General features: G+C 39.1%; 1 protein-coding gene across 1 annotated transcript; it reads left to right on the forward strand.

Annotated features, from left to right (window-relative positions):
- Nucleotides 1-271: 271 nt before the first annotated feature.
- Nucleotides 272-9,224, forward strand: LOC5573040 (coiled-coil domain-containing protein 151). Its single transcript, XM_001654302.2, has 4 exons — nt 272-459; nt 528-1,436; nt 8,191-8,368; nt 8,434-9,224. Exons 1-4 carry the CDS (start codon nt 369-371, stop codon nt 9,104-9,106), a joined length of 1,851 nt encoding a protein of 616 aa, XP_001654352.2. The 5' UTR covers nt 272-368; the 3' UTR covers nt 9,107-9,224.
- The last annotated feature ends 8,452 nt before the right edge of the window (nt 9,225-17,676 follow it).

The following is a 17,676-nucleotide window of genomic DNA, read 5'->3' on the forward strand; positions in this document are numbered from 1 at the left end:
AAAAATCGGAAATGTTATTAGTTACATAAACAAACGCAACTCCTGGTAACGGAGTCAACAAGTGGTCACATCAACCGAGCGATTCCACATAGAGAACGATGCAACTAGTATCCCAAACAAACGCAACAAGTTACCTCCTACCGAGGGCCAGGGTCAAATACCGGCATGCACTAACACGTGCCAAAACACAACAAAACTGTTACAACATTCCTTCCCTAACTCCTTCGCCACCTAACCGCTAAACGATTGCCAAGGGCAACAGATCGCCAATTTGCTTTGCGGTTAGATCGATACGAAGAAAACCATATTACGGAATTTTTCACTTTCGGATAACTGAGCAGCTAAATTTATTGTGAAAATTACTAAAAATGGCTACTCCAAAGCCACTTCTGAGCGCCGAAAACCTAGCTCTGACCAATAAGAAAATCGCAGAGTTGAAGAAGAAGGTGCAATTGGCTGGTGAGTAGCGTCAAATCCAAATAAAACGAAGCATTTGCTATGCTCAAGAAAACTTTCCAAATTTTCAGAGGGTCAAAAGAAGGCCTACACCGAGGAGTGGGCCGAAGCTAGGAAGTCCCAAAACGATAAGATCGCCGAGCTGAAGAAGGAAGTACGAGACTTGACCAACAAGTTGTCCTACCTGCACAATCCGAACAGCGCCAAGGCGCAGAAAAACGTCCAGGAGATCAAGCGAAGAGTTCAACTTCCTCCGGGGGCCAAAACCGTTAGGGACGCGCTCCACATAGTAGACTTGAAGATAATCGACGTGAACAAGCAGGCGGATGCCATTGAGGCGAAGCACAAGAAGCGCGAGTTGTACTACAAGAAGCTTCTGGATCAGTATCACATGCTGATGGGCTACAAGCACTCCAACGCGGACGGTTCGAATCCACCGGAAACGGTGGAAGAGGATGCTAATAGGAAGCTCATCACGCACTTGGAGAACGAGATTCACCGTACTTCGGTCCAGTGGATGGAGGCGGAGCACATCAGGAAGAAGTACAGGGGGATCAAGTTGGCGTTGATGCGAGACGCGGAGAAGTTTGAGAGTTCTCTGTTGGACCTTGAGCAAGCCATCACGGAGCAGCAGGCTGAGATAACGAAGCTGGAGGCTGTACACAAGGAGGCCATGCAAATGCGCGATAATACCAAATCGATCCTGCAGCGGCAGGAACAGACAACGCATTTTGCCAACAAAGCGAGGGAGAAGCAGGCTTTGGATTTCCGCCGGCAAGTGGAAGAGCGCAAGCAGGAACTGGAACGCTTAGAGCGGAAGATATTCTCCACCGGGAAGACGATGGTGCACCAGGAAAGTGTGCTGTCCGCTTCCGGGGATCACTCGGCTGGAAAGGGCGAAGGGGATGACTCGAGCGGTCACGATAAGGAAACGGCATCGGAGATGGAGCAGAAGTTCAAAAAACTGATGCAAGCGACAGGTAACGTAGGGAATGGGATTGGATTGATAGTACAATTCTATTTCTTGAAACTCTCAGTTTGAATGAATGTATTCAGCGTATATTATAAAATCCAGTTGTATCGAGCGAACTGAACTATCGAAATTTATACATTTTTCTTTATGAACGATTGAACGATAATTGCAAAAAACGAACGCTTTATCGTTTAACATCATCCCACATCAAAGCGTCGATAGCCGCAAAGTGTACGCACGGGCCTATCAATCACAAGGTTCTTGGTTCAAATTCAAGTTGCTGCGTAAACCCTTTTCTTTTTTTCATAATGCAAATCTATGAATTTCAACCCGATTTCTTGTGGCGATTTTTCACAAGGGATTCCATGTATTTCCATAGTCCATTGCCTGAGTAGCATGAAATGGATTTGAACGTAGAAACAGTAATCCATATCGGACTAAATTCATCTAAGGTAAAACCATGCAAGGACATTGAATTCCTCAAGGAATATTTCAAGAAGTTCCTCTAGTCTATTCTTCCATAGAATTTCCTCCAAAAATTCTTCTTCTCTCTTTTGGGCCCACGTTCATAGGGACAGAGCCTGGTACTCAGCTTGGTGTTCTTATGAGCACTTCCGCAGCTATTAGCTGAGAGCTTTCTTCGCCTAAGTTGCCATTTTCGCATTCGTATATCGTGTGGAAATTATGATGATACAGTCGAATTTCGTTCGTTGCACTATGTTTAATTGCACTTCGTGTTAATTGGGCTCGCTCCAGTTACGAGGGCTATATCCCACCTAAACCGAATGCAAACGTCACATTCTGGCATAAACTGAAGTTTGTCAATGTTGGTAGCCCTGAATTTCTTTTGTAAAGGACTATATATATATGATAGACTAAGGAAGGTTCACAATTACTCAAACTATTGTTCCTTAATAATTTTCTAGGAAATATTTCAAATTTCTTCGAATAGTTCTCAGCTTTTCCTTCAGGTGTTTTCCTATGAATTCATCCAAGATTTTTTTCAGAAAACCTTCTCTGAATTCTTCTGAGAATTTTATGGGACTCTTCTTAAAATTGAATAAGGAATTTATACTCATAGTGATAGCGACTAGGTCTAAGTGTTTTTTTTTCAAGACGTCTCCAAGAATTTCATTAGTCATTAATGCAGGATTTACCCAAATTTTCCTGCAGGTATTACTCGGAAAATTTCTTCAGGAATTCTTCCTAGGATCCTCCTAGGAATTCTTAAAAGATTTGTGTTCAGGATACCAGACTTTGTCACTTTGACAGCAATGGCCTAAGAATACTTCCAGAAATGATTTCAACGATTCTTCCAGAAATTTTTAAAGTATGTCCTCAGTCTTTCAAAAACAAATTGTCCAGTGGCTCTCTCATAGAATTTTCTCCAATTTTTGTGCTCTAGACTCCATGAAAAATTCAATCAGTATTTCATAGTTTCCGGAAATTTATAGCACGATCTTTATTCGGGATTTTTTGAGGAATTCAATCAGGAAATCTACTAGGGGTGTTTTAAAAATTGTTCCTGGGATTTGTTTAGTAATTTTTCCAAACAACCTTCAAAACTTTCTCGAGGAAGTTCTCATATTTTCCTGGAATTCATATTTCATGTATTCCCTAGAATTCCACTTAATTTTCGTAAGGGATTAACCCACTAATTAATTGCAAAAAAGTTAATTGGTGAGTTTTTGTTCTGGTATTTTATTTGGGATTTTCTTCTGAACTTATCTAGTATAGGCCTAGGGATTCCTTTAAAAAAAACTTCTAGAGTATTCCTGCCAAGAAATAAGAATTATATTTCGCAACGTTTTTTTTGTATAAAAAAAAAACATTGAAATTTTTGTCTTTAGCCTACTCTTCTCCTCCACCTAGATCGTTACATTGAAAATTTGTTTCGGAAATTAATCAAGAGTTTACAGAAGTCGCCTACCATTACCTGGATATCTTCTGAATACTGTTTTCGCAATTCTTTCTTCCGAATTCGAACTAAACGACCAGCCCATTGCAGTCTGCCGTATTATACACGCTTTATAATATTCGAGTTCGTTGGCTCCAGTTATGGATATAAATCGTGATTCATGCGTCTGCGCCACAAACAATTTTCTAGTTTTCCACCGGGTATTGTTCCGGTCTTCCTCTTCCAACGTCTTCTTCACAACGTGCCCGTAGAGAGCAACCGTTTTATACAGGACGAATTTCGTTTCCGTTTGCAAGTTGTGGGACTTAAGTTGGTTACGCAGCTCGTAGAAGGCCCTATTCACCGCTGCAACAAGTCTTTTCACTTTGCGGGAAACGTCATTATCACATGTCACAAATAAACGAATTCCTTAGCATCTACACCACCAAGCGTACATCTATCTCTACCTGCAACCATGTACTTCGTTTTACTAGAAATAATGGGCAGGTCCATCCTGGCTGTCTCCCTCTTCAGAGACACGAAGGCCTCCTCGGCTGACCTGCATCGATTCCCATAAAGTCGCGACCGTTTGATGATAGTGCCATTTTTCTGCACGCTAGATCTGCTAATAGCCATAAGGCCATCCAACCAGTCGGTGGGCATATCTTCGTCCTCCCATACCTTCAGAAGTATTCGGTGAATCGACTGGTAAAGCTGCTCACTTCGGTGCTTGAGAAGCGTCGCCGGGATCTCGTTATTCCCAGCAGGCTTACCGTTCTTCAGCTCACTGATAGCATTTTTATCCCCTCCTATTATCGGTGGGGCCACAGTCCACAGATCGTCATCATCAATGTTCATCCTGTTTCGCTGCCTTTCCGTTTTCACCGTTCAACAATTGCTGGAAGTGCATTTTCCATCCGGTAGCCACCGCCGGTTTATCGGTCAGGTATTGTGCCGCACGCCATTGACCGCATATCGTTCCGGTACATGCTATCTTGAGCTTCAGCTACCTCACTTTTGTCGTGCTGCCTTTTCTTTCTGCGGTGGATTCGTTTTTCTTTGTCTCTCGCTTTCCTGTACCGCTCTCTATTCTGTCTTGCAACATTCTTCACGTCTGTCTATTCTTGCAACATTCTTCACGTCTGTCACTCTTCATCGAACCAGTCGTTTCGTCTTCGTCGTTGACCAGTGCCAATCACTTTCTGCGCCGTTGTTGCCACAGCTTCGTAGATAGGGTCCCACAAACTGTTGACATCTCCAGAATTGTTGATTTTTTGCAACCGCTCGTCTAGCTGCTGGCGGCAGTCTTCAAAATTGCCTTTGCATTTTGTTGCTTTGATGTATAAAACAAGGAGAAAGAGAATGCACGATCCTAATTTTCCAATCCAACAAGGCTTTGATTTGCTCCACTCATTTCGGTGAAAATACTGCATCATTTATTTGAATCATTTGTGGCTCCTTCGACTTAGCGCACTAGGCTGAAGAAGGATAACAATCATTGTTGGTAGGCTTAGCAACCAAGAATGTTTTTTTTTTCATTGCAAGGTCAAAAAGTGCTTGTCAGTACCTATCCAGTTTATGAATCAGCGCAATGTATTTCTTCTAATTTCATAAGACTGGGTGCCAAACCAAAGCAATTAAAATTATTGACAGTCTGATCTGCAATGTTTTTAATCATATACAGCGGGGATTCGCTGGTTGGAACACGACTGCCTTCCATCAAGCAAATCCGACCCGTTAGTTGGAGCGACTAACAGCTGGTGAAAATGTTCCAGACTAACGCATCTGGAGCGCAAATCCTCACGAAATATGTGCGTACATACACATTTGTTCTATATAGGGATACTTCAATGCGCTGGTACTCAGACGTCAAATCAGTTTGACATCTTTTCTTGGCATTCGAGTGCTTTTAAGTTGGATTTTTCCTACCAGCGAACATCCACCCATCGAGTCATTCTGTGTAATGGACCCCCAGCGAGCGAATTCCCACTATAAATTGTCTCTTGCCAATAGAAAATATGTTTTTGAGTTATGTGATGATAAGCTAATACTGCAGTACTAGCAGAATACTGACGACATAAATGACCTCAACTAGCGAAAATATAACTGACCTTTTACACCAAACTGTGTTTTTTTTTTTTTCGTAGATAGAGCTAATCTTTAAACAAAAGATATTGCTCATATAAATTATAAGTTTATACCCATGGTAAGAACATAAGACTACAACACTTTTATTTATTTACTATACTGTTGACATTTCCCTTTAGATAGGTTTGAGATAGGTTTCAAGAAGTTCCAATTGAAAGCTAACTGAAAACCGCATTTTTGAAAGGGATTGTTTTTATGCTTACCGAGGCTGGCAATCCAAGGTCTAGAGTATGCAGTTTGCGGTGAAATGATTTGAATCAATGATGCATTATTTTTGATCAAATGAGCACAGGAGCAATTGAATTGAAAAGGCGCGAATCCTACGCGAAGCATTGATATTTTCAAAGCATGCTTTTCAAAATATCTGTGCAGCAATGATGATCTTTGAAGACTGGCTGGCGGTACTGTGCAGCAACCCCATCAGTCGATAAGCGTTGGATATTGAAGCGCAGCGTTCTGTTAGTTCTGGAAAGTGCGACGCTGGATAAATGCTCCTCTAATTTTAGCTACAACGAGATAATGATCCGAGTCGATATTATCGTAAGATCCTGACATCCATGATATCTGAGAAATGTTGTCCATCAATCAGCACATAGTCTATTTGGGAGCAGCCACTTGGGTGTCGCCAGGTGTGTTTGCGGCTATTCATGTGTGCGAAGTGGATACTGCAGATTGCCAACCCCGTAGCAACAGCGAATTAAAGTACCTATAAAATCTTTAGTAATTACACCAAAACTCTCTGTAAGGATTGCTCCCCGACTACTAGCAGAAATTCTCTCTTGACTATTCATGGGAGTTTTCTTGGATTTTTTTATGTAGTTCTTTTGACATTTGTCCAATGTTTCACGCAAAAATGTCTTCTATAATATTTGGTGAAAGTTTTCATTTACTTTTTTCACGGTTTATTACAACGGTATCTACTAGAAAGTACCATATTAGCAGAATGTTTACACAAATTTCTTGAGCAAATTACTTTCAAATAATAATAGTTGGTTTCCTAATACTAAGTCTTGGAAAATTTCAAAATTACTTTAGAGGAAAGATTTTACCAGAGTTATTTCAAAAGTTCCATTTAAAAATTTGTTCTGAAATTCTCCTGGGGAATTCTTAAAAATCTAATAAAGATATTCTTTTCAGGAATTCTTTTTGTTTCGTTTTTTTTCTTCTGCTTTAGATTAGTCGGGAAATCAATTACCGGGTACCCCCGTTGGTTTGACCACATTTAATCTGAACACTTTTCAATTTGTACCCCGCTAATTTGCACATCGTTCAGATTAAAAATGGTTCAAACGTCATTTGGCTCATGGAACAGAGTAAAGTGGAATGGAACGCAGAATCAAAACAAAATAGTAAAAGAGGTAACCAGATACACGTTTCTAGGGTGACTAGATGTTCAAATTAAAAATGAACCCCGATGGTTTGCACCGTTCAAATTAGCGGGGGTGTACGGTACTAGGATTTCATGGGAAAATTCGTGTAGAAATTTCTGAAAGAATTCCTGATGAAAATTGCTCAAATGAATTTCAAGGGATCGCTTCTGAGGAAATTATTGTTGATAATTTAGAGGTGCTATTCTTGAGTAAATTCTCAAATGAATCTTTGGAGGCATTTTAGTTATCCAGGAGATGTATCTATGAATTCTCACAGGCGAGGCCTTCCTTAGTCTAGTGGTGAGCTAGCGGCTACAAAGCAAAGCAATGTTGAAGGTTTGAATCATAAAAGATTTTTTTTGACTACTCCGGGCATAGAGCACGATAAACGAATGCAAAAATGGCAAAGAAAGCTTTCCAATAATAATTGTGGAAGTGAGCATTGAACGCTAAGCTGAGAAGCAGGCTCTGCCCTAGTGGGGTCGTTTAGTGAGAAGTAATGTCTAAAGAAATATTAATAAATCTTCGAGCTGTTTAGTAGAATATCTATAAGTAGATGAGAAAACCGAATTGAGTACTATATCATTTAATTCCACTAGAGTGGAACTCTAGTGGAATTAAATGGTATATTACTAAATTCGGTTCTTTCATCTACTTAAAGAAATGTGTTGAGCTAAAAATTCGACTAATTTTGCAAGATATTTAAAAAAACCTGATAAGTAGGCGGTATGCCTGGAATAATTCCTGAAATAATTGAAGAGATAATACCTGAAACTATTTAAAGAATTCCTGAAGAAGTACTTAGTGAAGTTTTTCGACGAATATTTAGTGAAATCCTTGGAAAATTGTTTGAAGTGTTTTGAGATGAAGAATCTTTGCCGACATTCCTGAGAAAAAAAAATATGAGGTTACGCACTGTACTTTAATAATCAAAATTTTCGATGGAACACTCTGAGGAATTCATTGGAGGTATCCTTCGAAAAACTTTATGCAAGGTGCCTGAAGAAGTTCTGGAACTGTTATTCGAAGAAACGTTTGGAAAATTTCTCTGAAAGCAGAAAATTTTTGATGTTTGATATAAAAATATGAAGTTATTTCAAATCAAAATTCAAAATTTCAAATCAAATTTTAGAAATGGTTATGAGTTTAGACTCACTTGCAATGATAAAATGATTTGTTGCACTGTCTTCTAAAGCTTTAACCACCCAAATTAAGCCATTTGGGAAAATGACCAACACCCATCGTTCATTAACTAATAACCCAATCAATCTCTCTCGATGATCCCACGTCTCTTAATTGAACCTAATCCAATTATCCGTTCAATCTCCTCTCGTCTATTTCCGCAGGGGTAAGCGCCGCGAGCGAAGTCGTTGATCGCTTCCTGGCCCAACGGGAAGCCTCGGCTCGGTTGACGTACCTGCGAACCGTCACCGAGAACGAGAAGAAACAATTGGAATCGCAACGGGAGCTGATGACGGCCCAATTGGATGCGTTCAAGTTTGCCGATGTCAAGGACAGCGATGTGTAAGCTGGGCCCCGGAGGCGTGGGACATTTTCAACGATTCTAAAGTTTCTATTTCCACTTGCAGCAATCAAGAGGAGCTGGAAAAGATCCGGAACTCAATCGAGGAACAGAAAGCCCGCCGAGAGGAGTGTGAAAAGGCAATCGATTACACCCGGAATGTGTTTAATACGATTAAAGACTCGTTGGTGGAACTGTTGCTGGCGCTGCGGGAAATCGATGACAATTTGGAGGTGCAATTTTTGACCCGGACGCCAGCCGTTCCCAGCGAGAAGCCACTGGATCTTGACGATATTTCCTCGGAGAACATTTCCACTGATGACCTGGGAAACATGCTAGAGGAAAAGATTAAGCTGGGCATGATTGCCAGCGGTCAACTGGCTACCGAAACCGACAGTGGCCTCTCGGAAGAGGAAACGGAGCAACAGCCGTCACTTCCGCCGCGACCGGCCAGTTCGGCATTGCAAATCCCGACCGCGAGTCCATCGGTGGGAACATCTTCCATACAGGAAGACCGAGAGAAACCTCCGGCATATCCACCGGTTTATGTGAATTTGATTGCTGGACGAACTACCGCCCAAATATCTTCGGCTTCACCTGGACCAGGCGCAACGGTGGTCCTGTCGGACGATGAGGCCGAAGTTCCGTCGCGAAGCTACTTGAAACGGCAGGCCAATATGATCATTGAAGCCAAGTCCAGACGGAAGGGCTTCCGGATGCCGCCACCGAAAAGGCGTTGAAGGTCTTAAATACCTTGTTAACATTCATTTACATAAGTTCTAACAGTAATCCTTCGATATCGTATCATATCGCAAATTCTATGATTTCAATAAAGTTTTAGGATGAGTATGCTTTCCATTCATGCAACCACTTTTTGAAAGAAATATCTACTTACCTAATCATTGTTTTCAAGAGCTCGGCTATGTGAGTCTCAGAAATTTCAAACAAACTATTTTGGGGAGACTATTTTGTTAGAACTGTGAAAGTGTACAACGAAATTATTGGCGGTTCTTTAAGAACATTGCCGTAATGTAAGATTTTACTAAATTTTTATCTTGGAGGAAATGTTTGCACTACTTTGAATTTTTTTGAGAAACTTTTGATACACTTTCAGAAATTAGGATCAATACGTATACTGCCCATACTCGCATAACAGTCCCATTTGAATTTTTATCACTTTTGAGTTAGCTTCATGAATAGCCTTCATTTATAGTGTAGTTTTCAAAATCTTTCTCAAAATTGTATATTTGTATGGACAAAGTGCGAAAAAAATACCAATTCATGTGCGTCCCATATTGAAAGTACTCGCATAACAGTCCCATCAGTTGAATTCGACGAAATTGAAGCAAACTCATTTCTATTATGATTTATTTAATTTTCTACAATGGTATTCAATTCGTAAGAAGAAGAAATCGTACAATTTACAGTGGTTTTCATAATTTTTATTTGAGAAAAACTTGATATTTTACATGAAAGTTCTCCCAGAATGCCTTCTGTAGCGAATTGTCTTAGAACCTTATGAAGCCTTCTTAGAGTATTGAATATAATCACTTCCCTGAACCAATGCTTACGTTGTTCTACTATTGTCCTTCAGATTAATCTTCGGTAGTCTCATCTTCCATTGATAGAGGGAAAGTGAAGGCTTTTTGGGCCAGCGCAGGTCTGCACACATCGCCACTGATATCATTGACAAGGTTTTCATGGTAAAACTGAGTGTTTGCGCCATGCAATTTCGAGAAATTAGAATGTTTTAGACACACAGCAGGATTGTGGAATCAATGGAACCGCCATCAGCTTGTAGGCCAAACCTTGCTTTAAGTTTTACTTTGGTCTGTTTCAAATCCTACACCGACATCCAAATGCTGCATGTGGTTGCATTGAACTTTTAATTTTGACCGGTGCAACAGTCAAATCTTAGCCAAGAAATTTTACATCACTATCACTGTCATCACTATTTTTTTTTTAGCATTGAGGGACATTACTACACTCTAAATATGCGAATACTAACAACTGCAAAAGTAATTGGGTTCGGAATCCATCGTAAACATGAAAATAAATGTGTCAAGGAGCACGATAACAAAGTAAGCGAGTCTTAAGTAATGGGACTGATATGCGGGTATATTTGTGTTAGACGAGCGAAATACTTGGATATCGAGTCCCATTTGCTAGTATTTTGGATTTGGACATAAAAAACAACCGCTTCAACTTTATTTCAGTAGTTAAAGATTTGTGCATACTTCGATCATAATGTGTTGAGTAATTCTACCAGGATTGACTACTACCAACAGTGACGAAACGAAAAATTTTACAATTATGTTTAGACGCGTTTTTCTCGACATGATGATTTTACTAATGGGACTGTATTGCGAGTATGGGCAGTATAAGACCACTGCAATTTTTCAAAACTCCTAGAATTTACCTTTTTCTTAAGATTCTTTTAAGTGTTGCTTTTGGGAACATGAAAAGATTGGACAGCAAAATATAAGTGATTATTATAAATCTTTTCTCTAGCAGTGAATTTTTACAGGATAATTGAAAGCTCTCTAATCGATTAACAATAAAAAATAACAAATGCCTCAATAAGTTTCATCAGAATCTTCTTCAGAAATTATGCTTGAAATATAGCAAAATTCCTTCCTTGACGTTTGGACTTCCCAGAGTTCAATATAAAATCATTTCTAAGGAAACCCGTATAGGCCTGAGTGAAAGAAAAATTATTAAAACTCACACCACTCAGCGAATACTCAACGGATTTCAAATATTTTTTGTCAGTATACTCGTACACATATCAAGTTTCTAAAAGTGGTCAAAGAATCTCGGGAATGTTCCTGTGGTCGGAGTTATTGCAGTGGATCACTGGGTCAGGTCGGGTGACAAGGGTTCTGTGCTTCTGTGCCCCTGGAGGTAGGCAAAATCCAAGTCACAGATAATTTCCAGAATCGGCTATAATGTGGTCACTATATCAAGGAGATTTAAATTGAATAATTATGTCAACTGCATTTTATTGCTCCTACAAATGACCACTTTTGGGTCCCCGGGATGCCTCAAATTTATGATGAAGTGCACAATTTGTATCTTCACATCTGTGTCAACCTTATGGTAACGCATTTTAGTGAACTATTATGTTCCATCTATACTTTTAGAGATTTGAAACGGTTTAGTACCTAACAAATCTAGAGCCGGTTCTTTAGGGCATTAAGTCCGAGTGGCCGCATCTGGTACACTCTAAACGGTGCAAAACTATAAATTAATAATGTTGAATATTAGATCTCAATCAGGGTGTCTACTCATTTACAGAAATAGAATTCCCTGATATTTCCAGGTTTTTCCAGGTTCTGGAAAATAATTCCAGGTTCAAGAAACTCTTCAAAATCCATAAGTGTTTGGTGAATTTTTAATATTAGATGATTAAACATTTATTTTCAAAGATAGGAGTTTGGCTTTGAAACACTTAAAAAAAAAGTCTAACGAAAAGTATTTTCAAAAAAATATATGTTTGTTAACAACTCAAGAAAAAAAATGGTTATTTTGTAATAATTCCACGAAAACCAAGAATTATTATCAAATGATCTGAAAGTGCCTGTCATTCTCAAAGTCAGATATTAACAACGATTGAACCTAAGAAAAAAAAAAAAAGACTTCCCTAAAATGGTATTCAGTTTTATGAACATCAAAAACGTACTCGTTCCATTACGATTGCTCCTTGTGCTGTAAAATTTATTCACATATTACACCGATAATATTTCCAGGAGTATGATTTGTGATGTTTAGCGAATTCTGTGAGTAATTCTGCCAAGAATTTCGTTTTAGATACCTCCATGAACTCGATCTGGAATTTTTCTAAGGATCAGGAATCCGTCCAATAATTGTTTTATGATTCAACGAATCTACAAGTTTTCCAAAAAGTTGATTTAGATCATCTTCAAGAATTCTAACCTCGTTCAGAAATTCCTCCAGGTTTTTGATAAAGTATTTAAAGATCAAGGGATGTCTCCAGGAAAGGATCAAAGAAATTTGTCAGATTTATTGTAGAAAATTTTGAGAAATTCACAAGGAATGTCGAAATTTTGGATTCTTGATGAAGCGCTTTCTAAGATTCTCCTCATAAATTGTCAATATAACTGAAAAAAAAAACATTTCAACCTCTGAATAAAGTATTACAGTCTTGTTTTTGAAGAAATGGTGATGAAGTTGAGAAGAATTCATTGAGATTTGAAAATTTTTTCAAGAAATGGAACCACAGGAATCATATTTTGATGAAATGATGGAGAAATGCCGAGAGAATTTCTGGAGAAATTTTATAAGAAATCCCAAGTTGAATTTATCAAGAAATTCTTGGAAAAGTTTATTAGTTTATAACTCCGATTTCATCGAACAATGCCTGAAGGATTTTTGGAGCAATTCCTGAGTGTAATCGTGAGTAAATTTAAAAAGGGTCCTTATGAAAATGCTTAGAATAAATGAAAAAAAATGGCGTAGAAATTATTATGGGGTTTCTTGGAAAAATGTCGAAAAAAATTATTTTTTTCAAAAACTCTGAAATAAATCTTAGTGGAAGAGCTCCTTTAGGATCTGTGCGAAATTTTCTAGAAGTTACAAAAAATCAGTGGAAAAATCATGTGATAAACGCTAGGTTTTTTTTTTCAGGATAACCTCTGTGAAAATTACTGCAAGTTTTTTTTGTTAAGCTCTGGAATGAACCTTTGTGGAAGCGGTGGAAAGCTCTAGCAACTTTGGGCCAAATTCTTAAGAAATTCTTCTAAGCATCCATTGAAAAATTGTTGGTAGCATTCCTGGAAGTATTCCAGAAGAAATCACTGGAAAAATTACCAGAATTCCTGAAGCATTCCTCGGGATCTGAGAAAACTATCATTAAGAACTTGTGGAATAATCGTATAATAGTCTTTGTAGGTTTTTCTTGAGTCTCTAGAATTTTGCATCAGGATTTACTGCAAGCAGATCAAATGTGAGTTTAGTGACCATTTTGATTAAAATAGAGACTTTAGAGACCTTAACCAAAAATAGAAACTTGCATTAAAATAGTAAGACTAAAATAGACAAGACTATAAAAAAATCTGCTAACCTTCAAAATATAGTATTTTTGTCCTTTTTTCTCTTTACCTACAAAGTTTATTATTTTTGTATAAAAAAATTGGGGTGGGTAATGTCTGTTACATTACCGCGGGGTTCACGTAGAACTACTATGGACTCTCTTTTGTTCATGTCAAATAGTGTCTGAAAACCCTCCCCCTGTTGATTATCGACAATAAACTATTGAAAATATGCGTCAATCGAACGTCAAAACGGACGGAACGTTCAGACAGCGACAAAACACGCAATCGAAAATAGCGCGAAAGCATTAACCAATCGCGTGCGAGTATCATACGGAGCGACGAGGCAACAAAGCGAGAACCCCACCACTCGCCAGCGGTGAATGAAACTGGAGCAAATAAAACCAGTGGTTGTTCTGCTCCCAGCTCATTCACAAAACGAACGGCGTCACGGACAGATCATCTGGAGCAGCAAGGAAGGGCGCGTGAAAGCCACAGCAGTGTGCGAGTAGCGAACGGAGCGACAAAGCAACAAGGCGAGAACCCCACCACTCGCCATCGGTGAACGAAACTGGAGCAAACAAAACCAGTGGTTGTTCTGCTCCCAGCTCATTCATAAATCGAACGGCGTAACGAACGGATCTAGCAGCGGAGCAGCAAGGAAGAGCGCGTGAAAGCCACAGCAGTGTGCGAGTAGCGAACAAAGCAAAGAGTTGTTAAGAATGATTTCACTTAACAAAGAGTTGTTGATAAATATTCCTTTTAATAAGAGTTGTTTTGAAAAAGTTCACTTTTAGCAGAATTTTCTTCGGAAAATTACTGCTTTACCAAAGAGTTGTTAATGAAATTCCTGCAGCAAAGGGTCGAGTTTCTCCCCACGAATATTTCCGGCCAGGACCAGTCATGGAGGACAATCCATCCCGAGCACTACGGCTCCCGCGGCCACTACCGGCGACAATCGGACATTTCGACATAATCTGCAGAGTACTTGTTCAGATATACACTTTCGTTGGTGATTCTCCGTATCATGGGAACCAACTGATAACATCCCGTAGTGCTATTCATCTGTAACAGCATCCAAGCTCAATCGGCCCTTTTCAGCGCCAACATACGTTCATAAAAGAGTTTATTGAATAATATTTCCTGATTTATCTATAATGATCTAAATCTCCCGGTATAATACCAAACCTGAATTGGTTCACATAATTTACCCCACATAATCACATGAATTTGAGAATTTACCCGTGTACGCTGCTACAGCGCCTTCAGACCGTAATAACATAGTGCTTAGCATTGTATTTTATTTCCAATATCGTCGTTGATTTATCATAATGGAGGAACACTTCCTAAATTCTCAAGTACGGAAATTGAAAAATGTATTAAAATTGCGGCAGATTTTAAATACTGTTCAATAAACTGTTTCTTGACCAATTGTAATGAGCAACTATTGATCTGAATTGATTTTTCTACATGTTGTCTATTGCATTGATCTGGAAAATAGGCTATATGAAATTGATGTCTTGGCAAGGGATGTACAAGATGAGCATTATGCTGTTAGTGCATCCCGACGGCACTGCAGCAGCGTTCTCGGAACATCCTCAAATTGTCGTATTGTAGATTATTCGTGATCAGATATTGTATGACGCTACGATATGAATTAAGAGATATTAGCAAGTATGTGGTAAGCACATTAGGAAATATTACTAACTATACTGTGTTTATCACAAGAAGTTCTTACTAGCTCGAAAGTGTAAATGAAATGAACCGAACCCTGTTGTTGTTACGGAGGGATTTTAACCCGAAGGTCATTCGTCACTTAAATGAACCGAATCTGTTGAAGATAGTATGTTTTACATAATTTGAATTGCAGACGATGCTCCTCCCTTTCGTATTTTTAGCCTTCTTCTGATTGACCAATCTAGGATAAGGTACATGAAGTTGATGTCTTGGTTAGGGATTTACATATCTTGGAAAATTCACATGCACGTTCGTATGGACAGTAAACATATTAACATTATTTAATAGCTTACAATAAATTAAAATCACGCATGTTTTGTTTTCGTGCAAATTTTAAATATTTCTGATCAATGTTCAATGTGCTCTGATTTATATACTATGACATTTGCAATAGACTAACATGTAGAAAAATTTCAGATCAATAGTTGCTCATTACAATTGGTCAAGAAACAGTTTATTGAACAGTATTTAAAATCTGTCACAATTTTAATACATTTTCCAATTCCCGTACTCGAGAATTTAGGAAGTGTTCCTCCATTATGATAAATCAACGACGCTGTTAAAAAACCATACAATGCTAAGCACTATGATGTTATTACGGTCTGACGGCGCTGCAGCGGTAAATTCTCAAATTCATGTAATTATGTGGGGTAAATTATGTGAACCAAATCAAGTTTTGTAGAATACCGGGATATTTAGATCATTATAGATAAATCAGTGAATATCATCCAATAAACCCTTTTATGAACGTATGTTGGCGCTGAAAAGGGCAGATTGAGCTTGGATGCTGTCACAGATGAATAGCACTACGGGATGTTATCAGTTGGTTGCCATGATAAAACGGAGAATCACAAACGAAAGAGTATATCTGAACAAGTACTCTGCTTATACGACAAATATATTTCATGGGTGCACAACAGCAACAGGGTAGCGGATCACAGGGATTTGGTTGAAATCTGGAAACGTAGCTCAATCTTGAAATCTTGAGCGATTTCATAAGCCAGACGCTCGATAAGCAGCTCCTCGGATCAGCCACTCAGGGGGCTCTGGTATTGGTGCATAGCGGGCTTGTTTCTTGACTGCACTACCGATGCGGAGTTTACCGCGAGTCGAAATCTAGAAGCGCGGATCGGTCAACCTAGAAATCTTGAGCGATTTCTCAAACCAGATGCTGGATTGGCAGCTTGAAGATTAACAGCTCAGCAGGTTTCTAGCAGTGAAAAACTTCTCGCTAAGCAAGTTCGGAGGAGCTCTTACCAGCTCGAAAGCGGAATTGGAATGAAACTGAATCCAACGAAGGCAGCATGTTTTATAACCTTGGAATAGCAGATGATGCTCCTCCCTTTTGTGCTGTTCGTTTTCTGACCGACCAATATGGGAAATGGGTATGTGCCAATAATGTGTTGGGCTTAGAATTACTTGAAAATTGCGGAGAATGCTAATGCGTGAGAAATTGGTCGAACACGAATTGCTGGAAGGGTAGACATTAACTAAATATTCAATACGAGCTATTGATAACCAATAGTTTTCTTTATTATGAAGGTAAATTTCTGATCCATGGGTGCCAAAATTATTACAATTGTTCAATGAGAATGTCTTTTCAAAGGCATTCTTAATATGTCGCAATTTTATTAGGGAGACTTACGGCTTCGGCACCATTCGACTATTATCGGCAACCAAATTTCAAACGCCGAATACACAGTATTTTTCTATCAAAACACATCAGTGGAAACATTCAGTCTGCCCGCTTCCCGCTGGCGAGATTTCCGAGACTAAACAAACGATATCGCCGGAGATGTCAAAAATTCAAATGAGCACGCCTCAAAATGCGACTGATTTGGAGCTGCCGAATAGATTCACCAGCAGTTGTTATGGGAAAGTTGCCGAAGAGAGTGGGGCTGCCGACAATAGTCACACCGATAAGGTATGTTCGCAGACTTGTAAAAACGTTTCCAAAAGCATTTTGACAAGTCTGTCGGTGTGAATCGATAGAGGATTGAGCAACGCATAAATGTAAATAGACAAACACGGAATTTGTCTGCTGATGTCCGAGAAAATTCCAAAAGAAGCACGGCATCTGCTTAAGTTGCCGAGAATACGTAAGTTCCCCTACATGTGATAATTTTGCTAATCAAAGTGTTCCCATAAAATATGGAACATCAAAGACGCTGTTGGAAATGCCACTATATTTTACAATCGTTGTGAAATGTTGAGCACTCACCCCGACGGCACCGCAGCAGCGCCCGCAATTACAGTCTAAAATTGTTGAATCATAAATTATTCATGACAAAGTGAAGCTGTGAAATTGATTTAGGAATATAAGAAGTCATAAATAAAGTCGGAAATGTTTCTCTTTCAACTCTTTTGCACTAGTTTGATGGCCCTGAAAAGGGCCGATGGCTTTGTTAGCTTTGATGCTTTTACAGATAAATAACACTGCGGGATGTTATCAGTTGATTGCCATGGTCAAACGGGGAATCCTCAACTCAAATGTATAAATTTGAGCAAGTTATTTGCTTATA

Source organism: Aedes aegypti, chromosome 1 (genome assembly GCF_002204515.2).
Source record: "Aedes aegypti strain LVP_AGWG chromosome 1, AaegL5.0 Primary Assembly, whole genome shotgun sequence".
NCBI classification, from domain to species: Eukaryota; Metazoa; Arthropoda; class Insecta; order Diptera; family Culicidae; genus Aedes; species Aedes aegypti.

Coding starts and splice junctions, on each gene's coding strand:
- LOC5573040 (XM_001654302.2), top strand. CDS start 369: ATGGCTACTCCAAAGCCACTTCTGAGCGCCGAAAACCTAGCTCTGACC. Junction 1,437..8,190: donor AAAACTGATGCAAGCGACAG/GTAACGTAGGGA, acceptor CTATTTCCGCAG/GGGTAAGCGCCGCGAGCGAA. Junction 8,369..8,433: donor GATGTCAAGGACAGCGATGT/GTAAGCTGGGCC, acceptor TTCCACTTGCAG/CAATCAAGAGGAGCTGGAAA.